Source organism: Teleopsis dalmanni, chromosome 2 (assembly GCF_002237135.1).
Source record: "Teleopsis dalmanni isolate 2A chromosome 2, ASM223713v2, whole genome shotgun sequence".
NCBI lineage: Eukaryota > Metazoa > Arthropoda > Insecta > Diptera > Diopsidae > Teleopsis > Teleopsis dalmanni.
This window is the reverse complement of record NC_051847.1, coordinates 224,163,020-224,185,059: the sequence shown is the minus strand read 5'-3', so window position 1 is coordinate 224,185,059 and position 22,040 is coordinate 224,163,020. Positions and strand designations below refer to the sequence as shown.

At 27.0% G+C, this 22,040-nt stretch overlaps 1 protein-coding gene across 4 annotated transcripts in view; it reads right to left on the bottom strand.

Moving 5' to 3' along the window:
- The window catches only part of LOC119683177 (sodium/calcium exchanger 1-like), a 75,703-nt gene that overhangs the window by 6,946 nt on the left and 46,717 nt on the right, over window positions 1–22,040 (bottom strand). Inside the window, exons 3-11 of one of the 4 annotated variants that reach the window (XR_005252632.1) lie at window positions 19,543–19,634; window positions 16,552–16,599; window positions 15,793–15,834; window positions 8,206–8,354; window positions 3,988–4,087; window positions 3,784–3,897; window positions 3,091–3,249; window positions 2,275–2,446; window positions 1,671–2,150 (exon numbers count right to left, since the gene is read on the bottom strand). Coding sequence is in view for 1 of the 4 variants with exons in the window: in XM_038096796.1 (XP_037952724.1) it covers window positions 1,952–2,150; window positions 2,275–2,446; window positions 3,091–3,249; window positions 3,784–3,897; window positions 3,988–4,087; window positions 8,206–8,354; window positions 15,793–15,834; window positions 16,552–16,599; window positions 19,543–19,634 (1,075 nt within the window). In the remaining 3 variants the exon portion in view is untranslated. Of the gene's footprint in view, window positions 1–1,567; window positions 2,151–2,274; window positions 2,447–3,090; window positions 3,250–3,783; window positions 3,898–3,987; window positions 4,088–8,205; window positions 8,355–15,792; window positions 15,835–16,551; window positions 16,600–19,542; window positions 19,635–22,040 lie in introns of those variants that run through there. The other 3 variants (XM_038096796.1, XR_005252633.1, XR_005252634.1) reach the window with 3 other exon arrangements.

Here is a 22,040-nt window from a genome sequence, read left to right as displayed (position 1 = left end):
TTCTCATTTAGCACATTGTAAGAGCTGTGATATTTGTAAAAATCAACGAGGGCCATTCAATTCTAGAGAAGGGTCTTGAATAACACCCAAATACTATTGTGACTTGCACTTATTTGTTCTCAACAGCACTGCCTAATTAGCATTATATTGTATGTGTGCTGAATGTGTTTTATATATAATGGTATTCTTTTCTTAAACTTTATTTTTGACTCCTCAATTAATCATCGTTACCTAAACATCTCCAAATGAGATATTATTTTTAATAAAGAGTACGTTTTTTAAAAATAATTTCTGTTTTAGATTTTTGAAATAATTGAAGAAATGGAATAAAATTTACATTTTGGCACAAGCAAAATATTGGGCAATATTTTTGAAAAATATGTAACAATTGCAAAGGGGCTCAAGGGGTTGGGGATAATGTATATATAACTGCAGTATTTTCGTTTTAATAATTTTCTTTAACATTACCAATATAAATTTAATTAGGTATTTTTTTTTTATTAAATTTAATCATATGGAGAAAAAAAATATTCTTATACTTATAAGGAAAATAAAAAGAATTGTAGTATGTTTTTAAACATATTTAAAAGTTTGTAAAAATTATTATTTTTAGTTGCATATTGTATTGTATTTTATACATTTTCCTATTTAATGAACTAATGGAGTATTTAAAAAAAATATTTTTATCTCTATTTATTCTTATCTCTCTAAGATATTTTCATCTTTAATATGAATATTAAATTATATTAAATATTTAAATATTTTATTATATAGTAATAGTATCTTTTATATAAGCAAAGTGTACATAGTTGCTTTTTGATTTAATATTGTACCTATTAATTTAATTCTGTAATTTTTATTTTTTAAAAGCCTATAAATAATGCTAGAAGTTTTCTTACATATTTCTATAATTTTTATTTATCATTTCTTTTACTCTCTTAATGGCAAGTTCAAGTAAATTAATATATATAAATACAAAAATATACAAATAAATACAAAAGCAATTATTTTAAATTTACAAATTCATTGAAAAATTAAGTTTTTTTTTTGTTTTATTAAGTATGTAAGAGCGTTAAACAGAAAATAGTCTCAACTTGACATTGAAAAACGGCACATGAAATATTTTTTAATAATAAATAAAAACTAAAAACTAAAAAGGAAAAATAAAAATTAAAGTAAATAACAAAAAATTAATAATTAAAAAACTAAAAATAAATATCAATAAAAAAATTTTAATACTATAAAAATAAAATAATAATAGTAATAATTGGAATAATAATTTAATAAGCAAAACAAAAAAAATATGAATTAGAATTTTAAATTCATATAATAAAATATAAGAATATAACAATGTTTTAACAAAACTATTAACAAATTTAATATAAATTTCTATAAAAATAACAAGTGATTTATTTAGAAAGATATTAAAATTATTTTGAAGGTGCAATTTCTTTTATAAAATCGTAAAGAATAATTTAAAATAATAATTATCTTAAAAATAATGTAACAGTAGCATTCTTTCGGTATTGTTTTTAAAATAATTTTAAATTTAACAGTTTATTTAAAACTACAATTAAATATTTTGGATTTCGTTTCCACAAAAAAAAAAATTGTAATTAAATTTAATAATACATAGTACATATAAACATTAAGAATTAATGAACAATTACCGCCCAGGACACCGCTTTATTGTACTTTATAGCTTTCCATTTTGTAGTCCTTATGTTTTTTGTTTTCTTTTTCTTTGTAGTGGTTTTTAAGCATTCATTTAAATATTTTGTTTAATTTCTTTTTTTGTTAGTTTAAATTTATTTAGTATTAATTTTAAACACTTATGCTTTTATTCTATAACTTGACATGACATTGCCTTTCGTAAGGCATGCTTATGAGTGAGCTAACAAATATCCTTAAGGATGCTCTATTGTTACCGTTGGCATTAAACTTAAACTTCTTAAAATCCTGCGATGATTTCATAAGCTTCCAATGTGCTTATAACCAAGTATAGAACCCATAAAAGGAAGAAAATGCCACCGGTGAAGTACTTAAGACCAACTGCACCACCCAGTTCACCGCCTTTTCTGCGTCTATACATTAGCACGGCAAAAGCAATAATGGCTTCCGAAATGAAAAGTGTCACAGAAAACGCCAAGCTGTGTGTGCAGAGAATTGAAATACATAAATTGAAAATTTTTAATTGCTAATATAAAATTGCATCTAAACAGTTTCTATTTATTGTTGCTGTTTGTTGCTGTGCACCGTTTGGAATTTACTTACGTGCCCACCGATACTTGAAATGTGTTGCCATGCGCTGAGTGGTAGATAGCAGCCATCGTCCACGCCACTCCAATGCCAAGGAAGACATTCACTGCATTACTGCCAGTTACATTTCCAATACTCGCGTCTGCATACTTATCCTGAATTGCTGCTACTTTACTGGCAAAAGTATCTGGAAAATAAAAGGAGATTAAAAATTAATTGAAAGATAATTAAAAGGGATATGCAAAAATTGTACGTAAGCACAACTACGTAAAGTGCAATTAGATTATTGCATAGATTATAGATGAAATATTGGATTGACTGTTTCCACGTTCATAGAATTCCAGAAATCACTAAATGTTTTCCAAAATTTTATTGCGGATTTTATGAATTTGTTTTCACTTAAAAGCAAGGATAATATATTTATGATAACAAATGACTGGTTTGGTTTTTGTCCAGTTTGGATCAAGATGATCTTGAGATCTGATAGAAGGGTTTATCTGCCTAATTTTGTTTATCTCAACTCAGATATTTTTATTTGATTTACAGATTGCCCGTTGCAAATGGGCCCTTTGCAATTGGGCACAATACATTCTTGAGTCTTTATTATCTTTAAAATAAGAGTGGAAAAGCCTTCATCTTAATAATAATAATATCAGAGAATCGATACTATAATTCAATTAACTATTGAATTAACCTTTGCAATGAGCAGTAGATATTATTTTATCAAAGAAAGAACTGCATTTCTGATTTCATCAAATTTTATTATTACATTACCTATGTTTATATGAATATACTATAATTCTTGTATATTTTATTAGTATAGAAATTTACCTGGTATACTTGTTCCAAGTGCGACAAGGCAAATGGCAGTGACTGCATCTTTAATACCAAGTGTACAACCAAAATGTGAAGCCACATCTCCTATTACAGCTGTAATAATGCCAATCACTGAAATGGATATGGTGAAGCATAAATAGCCACCGGCGACATCTAAAAAGTAACAACAATTAATAATTTATAAAAACAAAAACCCATTATACAAATCTATACAAAATTGTAAAAATTTATTATTATCCTTCATTGATCCTTCATTGCTTAATTCCTTAAATTTTAAATTATGTATATTCCTTGCTTTTAAATTAGTAAGGAAGCCACATAACATACATGAAATTTAAAATATCTGGATTATTCGGAGTAAACAAACTATTGTGCTTGTTTGGTTTCAACTAATTATGATAAAACGAATTATGTGTATATTTCGGACTTTTCGAACTGATTCTTCGGTTATCAAAGTATTCGAAAAGTACGAATACTTAATCGGTATTATAAAATTAATAGGATTTTTGATTTGCCGTTTACTTATATTTCAATAACCTCATTTCTTTCTTTAAATGGTGTTAAATTTATTCTCAGTCCAGTTATGGATTGTTATCAAAGCATTTTTAAGACTAATCAAGTTTTATGTGTATATCACTCTACTGTTACAGTAATAATAAGTAAAATATTATTTAATTTTATATTTACTTGTAGGTGGGATGAATGCAAACAATATTTTCCAAAATATTGTTAAGAAATGCATAATATAATCCAGACAACTAGGAGTACTACTTTCGTCCTCTTCATCGTCATCATTGTTGCCTGCGTTTGTTCAACATTAATGAATAAAAGATTTTAAGTAACATTTTTAAAATATGTAGTTTATTTTTTAATATTATATATATAATTTACCTGCACTCACTGTAAGAGCTTCTGTGAACTGTTCCTTCCAGGAAGATGTCCCGATCAACAAAGACGCATTGGTTTTTTGAACGAGCTTGTCAACTGTGTTCTATTGATGAGTAAATAAAAAATTTATAAATTTAATATGATTAATAACTTTAAATTTTTGTTAGTAGATATAAAAAGAAAGCCTGCATTAAACATCAGATAATCAGATAACTAGCATAAACTCTCTGATTAGTAATATGTAAAATTCGAATTAAAATATTACAATTCTCCTGTGTAACAACTGTAAACTTAATGTTGGCAATTTCAAGGCGGTACCTTAGCAACAATAAAAAAGGAAAAGAAAAAAATAAAGTTTAAAAATTAGGCGTAGTAAAAAGAAATCCATTATTTTCATAATATATGCCTTAAGTTATCTCTACCCCGTGTGCATAAGTCCGATCGGGTTATGCTAGATGATGTTAGATAAACTTTTGACGCTTTGGTAATTGGTGACTCAGTTTTGTTTGAGCGAATGGCGATTAAGTGGAACCCGATGGGCAGATCTTGGAGAAGGCACTTGGAGAAGTCCAATTGATATGGAAATATCACACAAGAGGTAACGCTAGAGAGAGTTGAAGCTACTAGCCAACAACTGTACCGAGTGGAAGATCTTTGTTGCGGCCCTATACTCCTCCTAGGAGTTAAAGGATTCAACATAAATATATATATATATAAGAGGATGGTTTGATAAGTCAGTGACTGCAACAGTGCTGCCGTCAGTTGTAATCTACCAGTGGGCAACTTTTTAATTTTAAGCAAGCTACGTCGTTCAGTTCGTGTTTGATAGCCGTTCAAAGCAGACAACCTCGTGGATTTTTACGAAAACGGAAAATCCACTGACTTATCAAACCGCCCTCGTATATAAATTTTAAGGAAGGAAGTACTACTTTATCACGATATTTCAATCACAGGTCTACATATAATACTAAAGCACAATACGCATTATTCCGAAATCAACGGCTGCTATTTTAATTTATGAAAACATTTGTTTTTTTTTTTCATCAAAAACCGAAGTAATAAATATTAAACATGAAACAATAGCCCAAAAGGTAGACGGAACGTGCGTGCCCAGAGTACGAAAACTTGTCGTCAAGCATGTTTGAATGCTTTCGGCGACCGTAGAGCAGAACGGAAACTGTGGTTGTTTAGTTGAAAAATAAACCAACACAAATAAAGACATTTATTTTGTTAATGAAGATGTCAAACAACCGATAACACACAACAGCACAAAACCAACAGCAATAGCAGCTACGAAATTACGGTAATTTGCTTCGTGTACCACAAAAATGATGCAGCATGTCAGAGAAACCCCTAACACATACGACTACCTACGTATATGGCTGACTCACATTTATGTGTATATGTTTATGTTTATACACATGTATGTACGTATACATGATGAGTACGTACGGCTATGTTTACAAAGAAAACGAGTGTTAACTATGCAAGCAACGTTTGATAATGTTTAAAACATAAAGTACTCGTATATGTGTTTGCCCACACTGAAAAAACTAAAATAAAAAACGTAAAAAATTGGCACAAAAACGTCGGCCATAGGTAATAAATTTACTAACATTTGAAAACGCACACTCTTACTCTTACACACATTGAATTTGTTGGTTTGCTTAACAAGAAATTAGTAGTGAGCATTGTAGTGGTGAGCAATGTTGCCCAAATCGCAAGGCTTTGCACTTCTGCTCAGTTAAATCTGATTTGTGTTGATATGCCCGCTGCTATGCAGTGTTGCGCCGTTTTGTTGCTACGCTATGTTGCCAAAGTGGATTACATATTTCGTTGGGTATTTTTGGTTGCAGATGGTGTGCAATGTACAAGTATAGGCAACTGCAGCATTGTCAAGCATTGGCTAGGTTTGTTCCTCGTCTGTGTGGACTTTATGTGTGGACTGTGTATTGTTGGAAATTTCAAATGAAAGTGCATAAATGTTTATTTCTTTGTTTCATCAACTTTTCACAGTGTACAGTGTACAGTGTACATTGTTGGCAGCTTAAGCCTTCTAACTTAATGAAATAAAGTAAATTCATACAAATATTTTTGAATCCTAAACAAAAACTATAACGAAGGCATATGCATATATGCATAAAAATGTAAATACGCCCTGTCAAAATTTATGAGCGCAATGCAAAGTGAAACGTACATTGCAGATAAACAAATCCGTAAAGGCAGTATATGAACAGCTCGAGGCCTGACAGAAAAAGTACTTTAGTGCTTTCCTCCATAGCAGTACTGAGCCTCGCAGATGATTGCCATTTAGGAGTATTGCTGCTATTGATGGTTTTGTCGAGTAAGTACAGTAGTAGGAAATATATTAATCCACTTTCCTGCAGGGTAATATTGGTTGGGCCTTTGGGCATTTGGACATCTGAGATATTTTTATATGTATGGATGTGTGTGTATGTATGTGTATTTTGGGAAAGTGTGCGCACTTGTTCTCACATGTAAGCACACGTGCCGTAACAGTTAACACGATTGTCTATGGAGGTTCTTGTTTCGAAAAGGATTTAGCACATTTTCACAGATCTGAAAATGTTATCATTGAAATTTATTTAGAATTTTTTTCCATCCGATTTCATCTTCATTCTGGTTATACATTCAATTAAAATATCGTACTAAAGTTAAGGATTCACTTCGAAAACTTAATTGGGCACTTAAAAGTTTTAAATTTCTAAGCAAAATTTAGTAGAAAAATCTTGAGATTTTACTTTTTTGAACTTATTTGTTAAATAAGTTTTTGCTGGCAAAAAAAAAATAATTATTTCTCCTTCCTCTTCTTAATTTAGTTTTATTTAAGTTGTGAAATTTGAATCCAATTAAATTGAAATCTTAACTAAAAAATAGTTTTTCTTAATGAATAATTAAAATTCTACTAGTAATTTTATTAAATAGATTGTGTTATTTTTAAAATTAATTTAAAGTTTTTTTAAGTAAAATAATTTATAAAGCATTTTATTTTTTTTGGAGAATAACTGCTTGAAATGATCTAAAGTGTGTTAAATTGTGCAACTAAATCTTCACACATGATATAATTATTAAATAAGTTTAAAATTTATGATATGAACAAAAAATTATATACTTATTCACAATATTGAGAAGATAATTGGGTTAATGTTAGTTATAAAAGGAGAAATGTTTGGAGAATAAGTATTTGGTAAGAGGATCTTTTTATAGTGCTTAGTCATAACTACATAACTCTATTTTCTTACAAATAAAAATGTGTTATCATCTATAGAATATATGCCAGGTATCAGATTTACAGTTATTTAGATAGACAACATGTGAAGTTTTCTTTACCAGGTAACGCTAACTATATTAGATATATAATAAAACATTAATTTGTATTGGATATTAGTATTAAAGTTTCTAATCAAATAAGATACTATATAATTCTATATACCGGTGATCCTAAGAATCCACTTAGGTCTTTTAGTACATTTGAGAGTTTGGCAAAACTTAAAATACTTTTTAGAGGGAAGCACTGGAGTGCGCTATGGTAGCCTCTTCCTAAAATGGAAGCCCCTAACATTATGTTCGGCGCCGCGCATAGTCTAAACAGTCGTAAAGCAGATATGAGACACTTTGTCAGACACTTCATTTGTTATTTATAAGTTTTATATTAAATAAGTACTGTGATGCTTTAAAGAATTCAGGGATTCAGATTTATATCCATATCATATCAGGATGTATCAGGAAAAATTAATTTTAAGCATAAGTAAATATTTACATTTTGTCCCATTATCGTTCTTAACAAAAATGTTTTTCAAAGAGTGCATAGTCTACTAGGAACGTTATAGGTTAGAATGGAAATTTTGTGCTCAAAGCCCACTTGAGCTGAAATAATGGAATTTTGTGTATTTGTTTTTGTGCTCAAATCTTCAGTTTCTCAAACAAATTGAAGTTTTGTGACTGAATTTGTATATTTTAGTGTTCAAACCTCCAGTTATGTACACAATATCTCTCTAAAGAACATTATAGTTTTCTATGTATAGTTCATAGTTACTTTCTATGTTTTACTGATCATTTACCTTTCATTTTAAATGATCAGTATGTTCATAATATTTACTGATAAAACGAATAAATTTCTTGTAGGATCTCAAATTACAATCACCTACAAATCACCTTAGAATAAATAAGTTATATAAATTAATTATGATAGGTACTTACCCTGAATTCTTTACTTTCTTTAATTCGCAATTGTGCGCGGACAACCTCACCAAGTTTCGGCCGACCCAGAAGTGCCATTTTCTCCTCTTCTGTCAGATCTTCTGGTGGCTTCGACTCGGCGTTCTGAATTAGTCCTATTAATTCGTCATCTTTATTATTGTTGTTCATATAGTCATTTATATAGTTGTACATATTATAGCGATGTGTAGAGTTGTTTATATAGTTGAACATTTAGTTGTGTATACCGTTGTATATATATATTTTATATGTAGTTGAATATATATGTGGAGAGAGTACATACGTAATAGAAATTTATTTAAAATATTTGTAAAAATGTTTTGATAATATATCTCGTGTAAGTTTAAAATTAATAATTATTTCGTTACAGTCATAAGAATTATAATAATATTTATAAAGTGTTATAAAAGTAGTTGTTGTAATATAATAATTAATTATCAATATGCAAGACACACGCACACAGACAAAAAAATATAATAATAATAACAAAAAATATATAACATAGAATATAATAACGTATTTTACAAAACTTTTATTTACACTTAAAAGAGTGGAAAAAAGAAAGTAATACTTTGAAAGAAAGGAAGTAAGAAGCATGCAAGAAGATGACGTAAACGTCTTTCCAATGCAAAGGACATTGACACTGACGTAAGCATGCTAAGAATATTTACACATTTTTATAATGAGAACATAGGGAGCGGGACGTGGTCTCGGTGTGGGTCGAGTAGCGCTAATTTGCTCATAGGAAGTATACAATTTGGTGGGATTTGCAAATTGGACGTTCGGTTGCTTTTGACCGTTGGTGCGTATGGTTGGGGGAAAATTGGTGTGGTGGGGTAGTGTGGTTGGGATACTTTTTGGTAAGTAACAAATCTAATTAAAATATTTCGTAGCAGCGCAAAAATACATTTCAGATGATGATGAAATGAAAATTTACAAATTTGGTTATAAAACAAATTTTTTTTTAGCTTAAAATTCGTACGTCGCTAAAGTGAGTGAATCTAAAATAGAAAAGATTACAATTATTTTCTTTTAAGTTATTATGATTTATTTTACTTGTTTCCAAATAAATTTTGCCTTGGTTTTAGCATTGGGAAGATACTCGTTAAATTGAGACTTGAGTTTGACTGAGTGGTGGTATGAGCTTACTTTAGTTTCTTCATGATATTCAATATCAAAGTTACAAAATCAAATAAATTCTATAACATGAAACATCAAAACATCAAATAATAGCGAAGAGTTACGAAAATGACGAATATTATTTTTCGATTATTATGAATTAAAAGTGAATAATATCGGAGCAGTTACCAACATTCTGTATGTAATAATCATGCATTCCGAAGAGAAGCGCTAGTAGTAGTACTAGCAACAGTTATTGTAATAATCATCGATTATATCCAATATTATATTTTAAATTTAACTTTTACGAAGGCCGACTTGATAGCACGATGCCTATATGCTGAAACTACGGTTTCGTTTAAGTTCCATCTATTTGCAAAAATGTCAACTTCAACATCTAAATAAAACCTTATCGGAACGGACCAACGGCCAGCCAAATTAACTTAACCTTACCTAAGTTATCTATTTACAGAAAGTTTCTAAATTGTTCAAATAAATACTACGAAATTTTAGTAGCTCAGCAGCCTATTTTAGGGGCTATAATTATATTATAAAGAATATAAATTTCTTGTTGGATTTTCAAACACATTTGCATTAACACAATTATGTTTGTCTACTATGTGTAAGATTAAAATAAACTATAAATTTCTTTAACGCGTTATAGCGTTATATTCTATAACAATATAGAATAAAATAGAATTGAATATTAACACAAAATGTTGCAACTAACTTCAACAGAACGAAATCCTTTCAGAATTTTAAATAAAGGTTATAATGTCTTCCATTGATGAGTTTCTAATACCCGACTTAGACAGGAGTTCCTACCCAAGTTTTTTCTTCTTAGCTTAGATCAATTTGGGAGTATGTGACTATTAGCCTTATCGTCTAAGAGACAGAAGCAACATTCAGACAAATCTCTCTTCTTGTGATAGAAATCCTAGCTCAGTTCTAATAAGAAAAGCCGTCTTTTCAATAAACATATTTGTACACTCATTTCAATAAAAAGGACTTAATTTTAATTCGAATAGAAAGTTTGTATAAAAATTTAACTTTATTGCATAAAATGAAACTTTTACTATAAAAAAATACTACAGAAATATTTTCCTTTTTCTTAGATTGAACTTAACTGCTTATGAGATACTGTGTTAAATATCGGCTATAGTTTTTTTATCATGTTATTTGTTTGCTAAAAATAAAATATTGTTTATTGTTTTATTGTAGTTTGATTATAAATTTTAAATACTTTTTTATATATTTTTTTAGTCTATAATTTCAATTATAATTTAATTTATTATATTACTTTATTTTAAATTAATTTTGTTATATATTATTTTTAATTTTCTTTTATTTAAGGTTATAAAAATTTTTTATTTTGTTTATTTTTATATATTTGGTTATGTTTAACTTTTCTTTTTATTTTAATTAACATTTTATGTAATTTTATTTTTTCATATACTTTCTTTTGTTATTTATTCTTTTACTTTATTTTAATTTACTTTTGTTTTAGTTTACTGTGAAATTTTATATCATTTTGTTTCATTAAATTATTTTATATTATCAAATTTTATCTTATATTATTTTAAATAAATTTATGTTTATTTCATTATTATAATTATAATATAAAAAATAATTATTTTTTATATAACATTATTCCATTGTTATTATTATTATTTCACATTACTTAATTTTATTATATTTCATATAATTATTTTTATTTTTTATTAGTTTTTATATAATATTATTCCATTATTACTATTATTTATTTTATTTTATATCATCACACATTGATAATAATAAATAACAAACTTCTTTTTGAAGTTTTATTTTAATTAATTATATTTTGTTTTATAATATTTCATATAATTATTTTCTTTATTATTTTTATTATTATTTTTTTATTTTCTTAATTATTTTTTTTTTTATTATATAGTAAAATATACTATTATATATTATTATTTGATTTGTATTACTATTATTATTTGATTTTATTTTTTTTCATTTGATAATATATCTTTATTTATTTAAAAATCTTTTTATTTTGTTTTGTTTGAAACATTTATTTAAAATATTACATACAGGGTGTTGGCTTCACAAACAGTTACACTTAACACTTGACAATCTGCATTATTTTCATCGCATATTTAAAATGAAATAAAAACATTAAGAAACGAAAAATTCTGATATTTATTAATTAAATAAAAGAATAAAAGAAACATAAAAAGGCAAAAACCAAAATCAAAAATTTTTTCCATGAATTTTACTTACAAAATTGTGGATTTTAAATATTTTTTTGATATTTGTAGGAATTCAAATTTGAGAAGCGATGAGTTCGATAGTTAGATTGATAGATTGATAGATAATTTGACCGATTGTTTGTTTGATTGACATTTTCGTAATTGTTTTTTATTTATTGAATTTCATGTAGCGTTCAATTGCGAATTGCATTTGTTTTGTTTTATTGTTTTTTTTTGTTTTTTTTTTTTGATTTAGCGTACGAATAATTGTTTTTTTGTAGATGTTTACAACAGAAAAATAATCAGTAGTCAGTAATCACAATCAAATTAATCGTTATAGAAGTTGCAGTAACGATTGCATTTGTTAAAGAAGTAGAAGCAGTAGTGACGAATTAGCACAATTTTTTTTAGAAATATTTTTTGATATTTTTGCATAGATTTTGTTTTGGTAGTTGGTGATTTTTTTGGTGTTGGTCAATCGCATACACATATCGCATATCGCATAGATGGAGTATGGTCAACGTTATATTGTCGACGTCGTTGTGGTTGTTGGTCAGATACATTTACAGAAGTTGTCGTAAGAGTAGAAGTATAGAAGCCCATTTAAATGATACAAGCGTGCGAGATACAAGCAATTCACAGTCCGATGAAGTATCCAAAAATGTTAAATTTCAGTTAAAAAATTAAATGTTTTTTTTCATACTTTTAAAAGATTTTCTAAAATTTTGCAAAATTATATTTTGTGTTGTATAAAAAAGTTTTTATTTATTTTAATATTTTTCTCTAAATATTTTTCAATAAATTAATAATATTTAATTGTGTAAAAAATAGATGAAATATATTTATATTTAAAATGAATTGAATTCAGTAAGTTTTCTTCAAGTTTAACGTTTTAAATTCTATAAAATGCATTTTAATAAAAAATTTACTTAAGTAATAAATTTCTGTGATGTTCACGTAATTCAAGAACATTTTCATTTTTTCAACACTTGAAGAGACAAAAAAAGCGCAAAAATATTAAAAAAAAAGTGTTTTTAAATTAAAAAAATTAATCACAAAATTGTGCAAAAATGCTGTGAATAGAAGAGAAATATTAAATGTTAACACTCTACTTGACAGTTACCACTACAGTTACCAGTACCCGTACATATCTATATACATAAATATACATATTTTTTGTTTGAAAGATACAAGATACATGATGAATTGGAAATGATGGAAAATGCTTAGCGAAATTATTTTGAGGACGATACACATTTACCGAAAGACATTTTGATGTAATTTTTTTCTTTTTGAAGGATATATAATTTTTGTCAATTATACGTTCATATAGGTATAATGTATTTCAATGTTTCGTATGTGCTGTAATTGGTGAATATCTTACTCAAAGGAAAACAACAAAAGTTTTAAATGATTTTGTGTAGTTTTTCATTTTCTTTTTCTCACGTTTAATTTCAAGTTTTTCAATCAAAAAATTTCATTTAATAAGTGCATGCATCTTATATTCAGGAAGGGTTTTTTTAATAAAACTGAAAATTTACACATATATCGCAATAACGTTTTGTTATGAACTATTAACATAAAACAAATTTAAAGTATTTTAAAGATATTTACTAAGAGCCCTATATTCTTACTAAGAGCGATGTATTTATCCAAAGTATAATACATAAATACAATAATAATAATAAATGTTTGAATAGTAAATATAACACTTACTATGCAATTGAGAATAATTTTTACTTACAAGTTATTTTAAGTTCTTTTGTTTTATTATTATAGGCTAAATTTAAATTGATCCTTACTCTACTCACACATTAGTTATATAGGCATATATATGTAAAGTATAAATTTTAACTAAATTCAATCTTCTCTTGTTAATTATTATATTTCATTTAATTAAAATTTTAAACGTGGCAAGCAGCAATTCAACAATTGGAGTACAATTAATCTAAATTCAATTTGTGGATTTCGCTACAAGGAAACCAAACTCCATTTTATTTACTCATATGATATGTATCCATACATAACATACATATGTGTATACTTGAACGCATACGAACGGAAGTCTTTTCATATTAAACAATGAAAACTATTTCGAACAAGTTTACAGATTTTTGCAGAAACAGCAGAAAAGTTCCTTTCAATTGCAATACAAAAGGTCAATTGATTATATCCTGTGCATTGTGTACGCCGAGGAATGCTCGATAAAATGTTCGATGTCTTTTGTGCACTTACATTCTCAATTGTACTACGAAATGAACAAGACTTTTGCTTTTGCTTAAGTTGTAGTCTACTTTTAGGGTCAACAGCAAAATATTGCTTATGTGTTTGCAGCGAAAAAGAATTGTTGAAGATACTGGAGTTGCAGTGACTTAAGACAAAATTCATTTATAATTACATTCTCTACTTATTATAGTTTAAAAATAAAAACAAAATATTTATAGTAATAATTAAAAATTGTTTGCGCTTATACTGACTACTGAAAGTATTAAAAGAATAAGCCATTTAAGGTCAAAATTTGAAATGAAATATATGAAAGTAAAAAAATCTAATATATCTAAATATATATTATAAATGTATTTTGTGTATAAAAAATCTAATATAAATAAATATATACTATAAATATATTTTGTGTACAATAATATGCAAATAAAAATATTACGTACACATATTAGTGCATAATGTCTTTTAGAATGAAGGAACACTAAGATCAGTTGTTCGTTAGTGAAGTGTTGTTTACCTTATATATTATATATAGTTTATTATTATCTATAAATAAATTATTCTTCTTCTTACACATTGAATTTAATTAGTCGTAACCTAGTTAATTGGTAAAGTAGACTAGTTAGTGGACAATGAGAACTAAATCAAAAATTTAATCCGATCGACTGAACTCTCTAAATATGAATGAAATTGAAGTACTATTGTTCGTAATGAAGTAGTCCTAAGAAATGGAAATATTTCCGTCACTTTTTGCTTTATAAAAATTGAACGAAATTCAGAATTATGAAAAAAGTTAATTCAATAGATCTGGTGATCTTTCATATTAACTGTTGTATGATAGTTATTAATATTAATAATTTGTGAGATTTTATACTATATTTTAAAGTTGTTTTGTGTACTTTACAGGGATGCACATTATTTCAGAAAATCTCATTTTTCACATAGATTGTAGCATAGAATCTACTTTTGCAAATCGTTAGATATAAGATGCTCATCTATTCCAGTACGCACTTTTACTCTTTCTTTTCTCTAAAAACCCTGTATGTATGTATGTATAGATGATATCAATACTCAACTGCAAATGGGAACCTATTATTTGTATAATTATAAGAGATATATTATTATAATATATATATAAATTATATTGACGTTAATACAAGGAGATACATTTGTTGTTGCGCTTAAAGAACACGAATAAGTTGCGAATATATCAAACTTGACTCGTTAAATGAAACTTTTTTTGTGAGCTTAGTATTATTTAATTCATGAATTCTTGATAATTTATTAAAAAAAAACTCATCTTTTTTAATTTATTATTTCATCACACGATAACGATAAACGATAAAGTTTTTTGTTGCTTTCCATTGCATTAAATTTACTACTCACAAAATTTGATGTTTTTGGTGGATTGAAATAGTACGAAGTTTTTGTTGTACTTGTATGTTTATTTATATGTATTTTTATGTATATGTCTGTTTTGTTTTTTATTGTTAGATATCTGCTATAAAGCAACTATTATTAAAATAAATAAAAAAATATTCAATTACAGAATGCATTCAGTAAGACAGACAGTTTGAACCATTTATAACGAACTTAATTAATGACGATTTTTTGGTACTTAAATGGGTAAAAAGGAGTAAGAATAAGAGGAAAGGAGTATAGGAATAACAACATAGTGTTATGAGATCTCTTTATGAACCATATTTTTTTATGTAATGGTATGGCTATTACATATATTATTTAAAATACTTTAACCAATTAAAATAATGATTGCTGCATACAATTTACCATTAATAATCAATAAAAAAAACGCTATAGCTAAATATTTAAATGCTGAGTATAGCGTTACAAGTAGCAACAACAAACACTAATATTTAGCTACAGCGTTTTTAAGAGTCTAGGAATAAATGGCAACTTAGGATATAATAATTCAATGGATGTGAATAAAATTTGAAGTACGGCAAATAACTTAAAAGGTAAATAAGAAACAAACCATCTCCTGCAGTTCCTTGAGGTTCGTTATATCTGGTGCCTACTGTAAAATTAAAAAATAAGCATTAGTAAAATATAGAAATGCTTTTAACAATCACATAAATTACCAAATAACCATTAACACTGAACAACAAAAACAACAAAAACAACAAGAACAACAAGAACAACAGGAATATGAGAAAAACATTGTCGAACAATTTCAGCGTGCAATTTTGAATTTTAAGGTAAATTTTTTCTAATATAAAATATTTACGTAAAATCAGACACAGATACAGACACAGAAATAGACACAGATACAGAGACAAAAACAAATGAAAATGAATGTGAAATTCATTATGAATTTATTTATAATGAGTACAAAAATTATTTAGCACGCTATTACAGAATATTACGGAAAAGGATGCTAAATTGCTAAATTGCTAAATGATTGTAATTTTGTAAAATTACTTATTTATTTATTTATAATAATAAAAAATGATGAGAGAAAAATGGTTTCATTGAATTTGTGCAAATTATATTAAAAGAATAAAATATAATTTTTGTTTAATATTGGATTGTATTTTACATGTAAATAAATATTTATAAATTATAAAAAAGGTCAAATATTCCATGAGAATGAATTTGAAAACATAATTTTTTTACTTTTGTGTGGACGTTGTGACTTTTATGTAAGGATTTGCAACGCTGGACAAATTGCCATAGTTAAAGGACCAACATGCACAACAAAAACATACCCAAACAAAATACATTTATTACATACCAAAAATTCTGTTCAGAAAACTAAAGGCGTCCTTTTTAGTGCTATTTTCTGCAGGGGGAAGTATGAAAAATTGATGTAGGATTTTTGTTTTTAAAGAAAATTTGAAGTATTTTATTTGACATTTAAAATAAAAATATAAAATATTAAATATTTGAAATATTTTTATTAAAAACACGAACTCATGAGCTACAACTCAAACAATACTAAATGGTACGGATGACAGGCGTGGTTGAAATATATGCACTTTTTAACTGCTATCATTAATGAACAAAACATAAATTTATATACACTAAACAAACTAATCTATGTGGTTAATTTAAAACTATTCTTTTGTATATATACATAAGTATACTCACTAGACATAGAGATATGACTTTTAGCTTCTTATTATTCATTTTTCATATTTTGAAAAGGAACCAAATATTTTTGTAGCATCGAGAATGCATCCTTTTCATATTAACACGAAGTTTCTTATATTAATTTAATAATAATTTTTTTAATTATCGAATTTCATAACTCTCTTTTAATAATTAATTATAGAATATCATATTAACAAAATTTTGTTGTTCAGAAAATATCTTTTATCAAATATACTCCTATGTATACTCCTTTCTTTATTTCATACTATTTGAATACATCATATTATGTTTTGACTTACTTTCTGGAAATCCTAGTCAAATTTTTAACATCTTTATGTTCAAAGGGGTTTTAAAAACTATATGAGTTTTATACAGCAACAAAATAATCCACTAATTCTAAGTGGATTCTTATGATCAGACGATAACTTAACATTATCTTGCCCTTGAATTTATTTACAGTAGGAGTATATTGTTATACTTCTATAACTTCTAAAAGAAATTAAATAGACATATTGAATACTGTTAACTTATTTATTTACTATTAGCTATAATTTTTTGGACCTATTATCAATATCATTACTGACCAGTTCGTTAAATTGTTTAGAAAAATGCTAAGACCAATTTGGTATTTTTGTTGGTTTTATAATTTTAACTCGATGTTTCATTGGTCAACAGATTGAGAGGTGTCTTATAGTCATATTTTCCAAACAAAATATTTTTAAAATCACTTTCTTTTATTTTAGTGTGAGTATCTAATTTATAACGAAAAGACCAGCTTAGTCTAAAAAAGCTTCTTTTGGATTATTTTAAAACTTTATTATAACAACTAGCTAACTAGGATAAATCACATCCCTAAAAAGTAATATTTAAAATAACTCATTACTTGTATGTCAATATATAGATTTCCAATTGGTTTTAAACCATAACATGATTACTAGTTAACCTTAATTAAAGATAAACTATCTAACTAAATCGTTTGTTATATTGGTATACTCTTATAGGCGTTTGGAACACTTAAGGACATGATAACGCATGTATATATATATATATTGTGCAGTAATTGGAGAGTGCTATAAAAGATTTTTCGATATCCTGTGCTTTCTTAAATATAATTTTAGCTTAAACTATTTACTACTACCATTTCTTAGTTTAAATATTTTACATACATCGCATTCAGTTGTTGTATATATTTACTTGAGTACAAATTTCAACCATGCTTTCAACTTATAAACTAAGGATTTACAGCTTATTTACATTATGTGCATACAGTATGAAGGACTTGGGTGATATGGGGAAGCATGTGGAGTTTGGAATTGGTAGAAAGTTTTTACATAACTATTTAGATTTAGGAAAAACTACACAAGCCTTGCATATGCTTTAAGGCGTGGGAGTTACACACAATCACAGCACGAAGTTGCCAGAGTTCACTAAATTATTTTCACTACTTTGGATTCAACTACATTTACAGATGAACTACGAGGAATGCGCTGAATAATGAATATGAGAAATTCGATTTTGCAAAAAATAGTAAGCAAATTGAATTGGAAAAAAAAATTAATCAAGAAACTAAAAGCTATAACTCGCACAGAAACGAAAACGAACAACCAAAATTTGGTACTTTTTGCATAATGTTATCAAAAAAAAAAAAAAAAAATTAAAAAAGAAATTAATTTTAAATAATATTTTCAACAAAGTGCGAAGCTAAAAGTTAAACTAAAAATAAATTAAAAAATATAATTCAGAACAAAATCTGTTCAAACTCGATTTAGGGTTGCACTTTTTTTGGTCGACATTCTTTTGGCAAAAGTTTTATGCGTATTTTATATATTTAATATTTATATATGAAGTTTAAATTTTGAATAAATACATAATATCGTATATCGTAATATCGTATATCGTAATAACGTATATAACATTTTAAATTCGTGTGATTGTGTTCTTTGAATTTCATTCTATTTTTCGTCTAAATAAAAAATACTCGTATTTATATTTTTTTTTATAGTATATATGGTAATAATAGTATTAATAAAAATTTAATTTTTACTGAAATTTGTGGTAGGTACTAGAAGCAAATAAATAAGAGACGGAAAGAAAAAATACAAATTTCATTAAAATTCTGTGGCATTTCCAATAATTCTTCTTTTTTTGATGCTTAAAATTTAATATTTTGTGTGGTTTTTTAATAATTCTAAGAGTTTTTAGTTACACAAATGAACTGTTTTTGTATATGTAATTGTGTGGAAAAATATATTACAATAGAGTTTAGTCAAGAGTATATTAGTGTTTGTGTGGATCTGTGTGTGTGTATATATTTCTAGAGGCGAGTCAGCGTTATTTTATTTATTTATAATTTTTTTTTTTGATAATGAACGCTGAACTGCTCTTTCGAAGTCAAGAATATTGTATATCTTGCACCCATAAAGGAAGGTCTTTATGGGTTGGATTGGTAATGAAAATCGAGAGTAGGAGGAAATGATTTAATAGGAGAGGAAGTTAGAGGAGTTAAGTTAAATGTTGATGGTTTGGAAAAAGTTTGGTAGATGGTTTGGTGAGTGAGTGAGTATCCTATTTCATTTCTTTCGCTACAAGTTAAATGAATTCATTTAAGATGTTTTTGAATTTGAAGTTTTACCTGGGGCCAAGACGGGTGCACCAATGTTGACATAGAATAGGACATCCTTCTCATAGCTTCCTTCTTCCACGATTCCCAATGGTATCACTTTCCTATAAAGCAAAAACAAAAATAACATTGTAAGAATTTTATAATGAGCATTTTCGCAAAGAATATAATATGAATTTGTTTTGTAGTTTGCTTTTTGCTAACGAGTAAATAAATTGAAATTCTTACGCCCCGTAACTGCACAAGGCAGATGTATCTGCATCTAAAGTGAAATTTATGAATAATATTTTCATGATAACTAAAACTATTAAAAACTTATTAGCAACTTAATTGGTCTGTTTTCAGTTTAGTTTATTTTTGAAAGCTGCAATTTATTTTGTGGGCCAAGACATATAAATTTAGCTACACTTGAAAAAATTTTGCGATGAGAACTTTAAAAGGATTTAATAATATTTAGCCAAAACACAAAAATATTTCTTTCAGTTAAGAATGTGATGATTTTAGACAAAAATTGATGTGAAATCAAGGTATAAATACAACATTTAGGGTTTAATAATAGTAAAAAAAGAGAGAAACCTTAATTCCAACATTCAATACCAAATAAATGTACACAAAAATCTAAACCATGTAGATGGTTTAACATATTCGCAAATTAAGTACGATCAAAAGTGAAAAAAAGACTTAAATGAATGCATTAATAGGCAATCATAGAAATGTATCTGAGTAAAGCTAAATAAACTTGAGCAGATAAAACCTCGTGTCAGATCTCAAGATCGACGTGGTGCAAATTGGACAAGAAATATACCAATCAGCTAAGGCCTAACCTGTTTAGCACTACGGTTTTGATACTGACGTTCACTACGTACAAGTACGACATGCTATGAGATTAAGCCTACCCCATAATGATTTTTGTCGGGGTTACAGTTCTACGAATGAGGAGGAAACTGAACATCACCTCACTATGTCAGAGTCAGCGTCCATCATTAGGTAGGAGGAGAACAAAATCTATGAGATTTCTATTTTACTGACCTGAAATAGCTATCATCACTTCTACTTGAATGAGGAAATCTTACATTATAGTATAGGTTTCGCTGATTACTGGGGTTTTTTCGGAAATTTATCAGATCTGCGTATAAACAAAGCTAATCCGTGGTCTCACTATGGATTATTACTTGAGCTCGAATGGGTTTTGGGCACAAGGTCGCCAGTCGAACATAACCCAACCTAACTAATTTTTATTAAATAGATTTATTTTAATAAAAGATACTTTATACTAAATTAATATGCTATATAGCATATACCATCAATGTATATGATATGAGCGATCTATAGCATTCTGTAAGTAATAACAAATTCTCTAATAGTCAAAATTGTATATCTAAACTTACCACGAGTGAGTTAATAATAAAACTTGAACATGATGGCAAATTTGATAAAATAATTGTCATTATGTTGGAAGAAGTCGTATTAAAGTCGTGTTTTATTTGTTAACAAGAAATTTATGATTTAAATGCAATTATTGTTATATATTTAATTGGAAAGTTTAATACATTTTGTGAAAAAATAAATGTACAAGTTCAATTACAAGTTCCAGGCAAAAACTAGAAAAAACTAGAAAGATATTGTTGGCGCTCCCGGTGAACTTGCTAAAGTATTTGAGTTTATTTCAGAGTTTTATGATAATTTGTGAACAACATAGAAGGAGAACAATACCAGTCATTTGTATCCTCTATTTTTATATATATTTTTTCAATTTTTGTTATAATTAAAGATTTTGAAGTAAATTAGAAATGACATTGAATGTTTTTTCTTGTAGGTTATGCTGAATAATTAAGAATGGCCTTTATTCATTGTAAATGTCTCAAATACTGTGCAAACTATGTCATGAAAGAGGAATTTCAAATAAATGTGTATTTTATCTATCGAAAACCTTTAAGCAGCCAAACCATAAATTACTCAAAGAAATTGGTTCGCGTTTTGAGGGTGTAAATTGTATACAAATTTGCCGTAATTGCCTTAAGAGCAATAAAACAGTTTTAGTTGTAATGGCACAAATTTTATGAGAACCACACAGAGTACATGTTTCTTCTTATTTATAGAGGATACACGGAAAAAATTCAATCAGTGCTAAAACCAGAATAAAAAAGTATTTTTACTTTTGTAGAAGAAAAAGTTTTGAATAATTTATTAAGCACGTCGAAAATGAGCTGCAAACACCAACAAACTTCGACGAGTTGCCACCTAAGCAGAATGGCGCTTTCGTGGTCATTTATTAACTTTTCATGAGCTTCGAATGGGGATTTTGAAAGGAAATTTCATTAATCAACACGATTCGTATTTATATAATTTATATAAATAAATACCATAAAACAGAATAATTTTTCAAATGAAATACTCATTTTAAAGTGTATTAAAATATAAAAATTGTATATTTTTTTATTAGCTACTTTTATAAAAATACATTTTATGTGTTTAAAGGTGATTAATGCCGTTTAAAATATTTAAGCAAA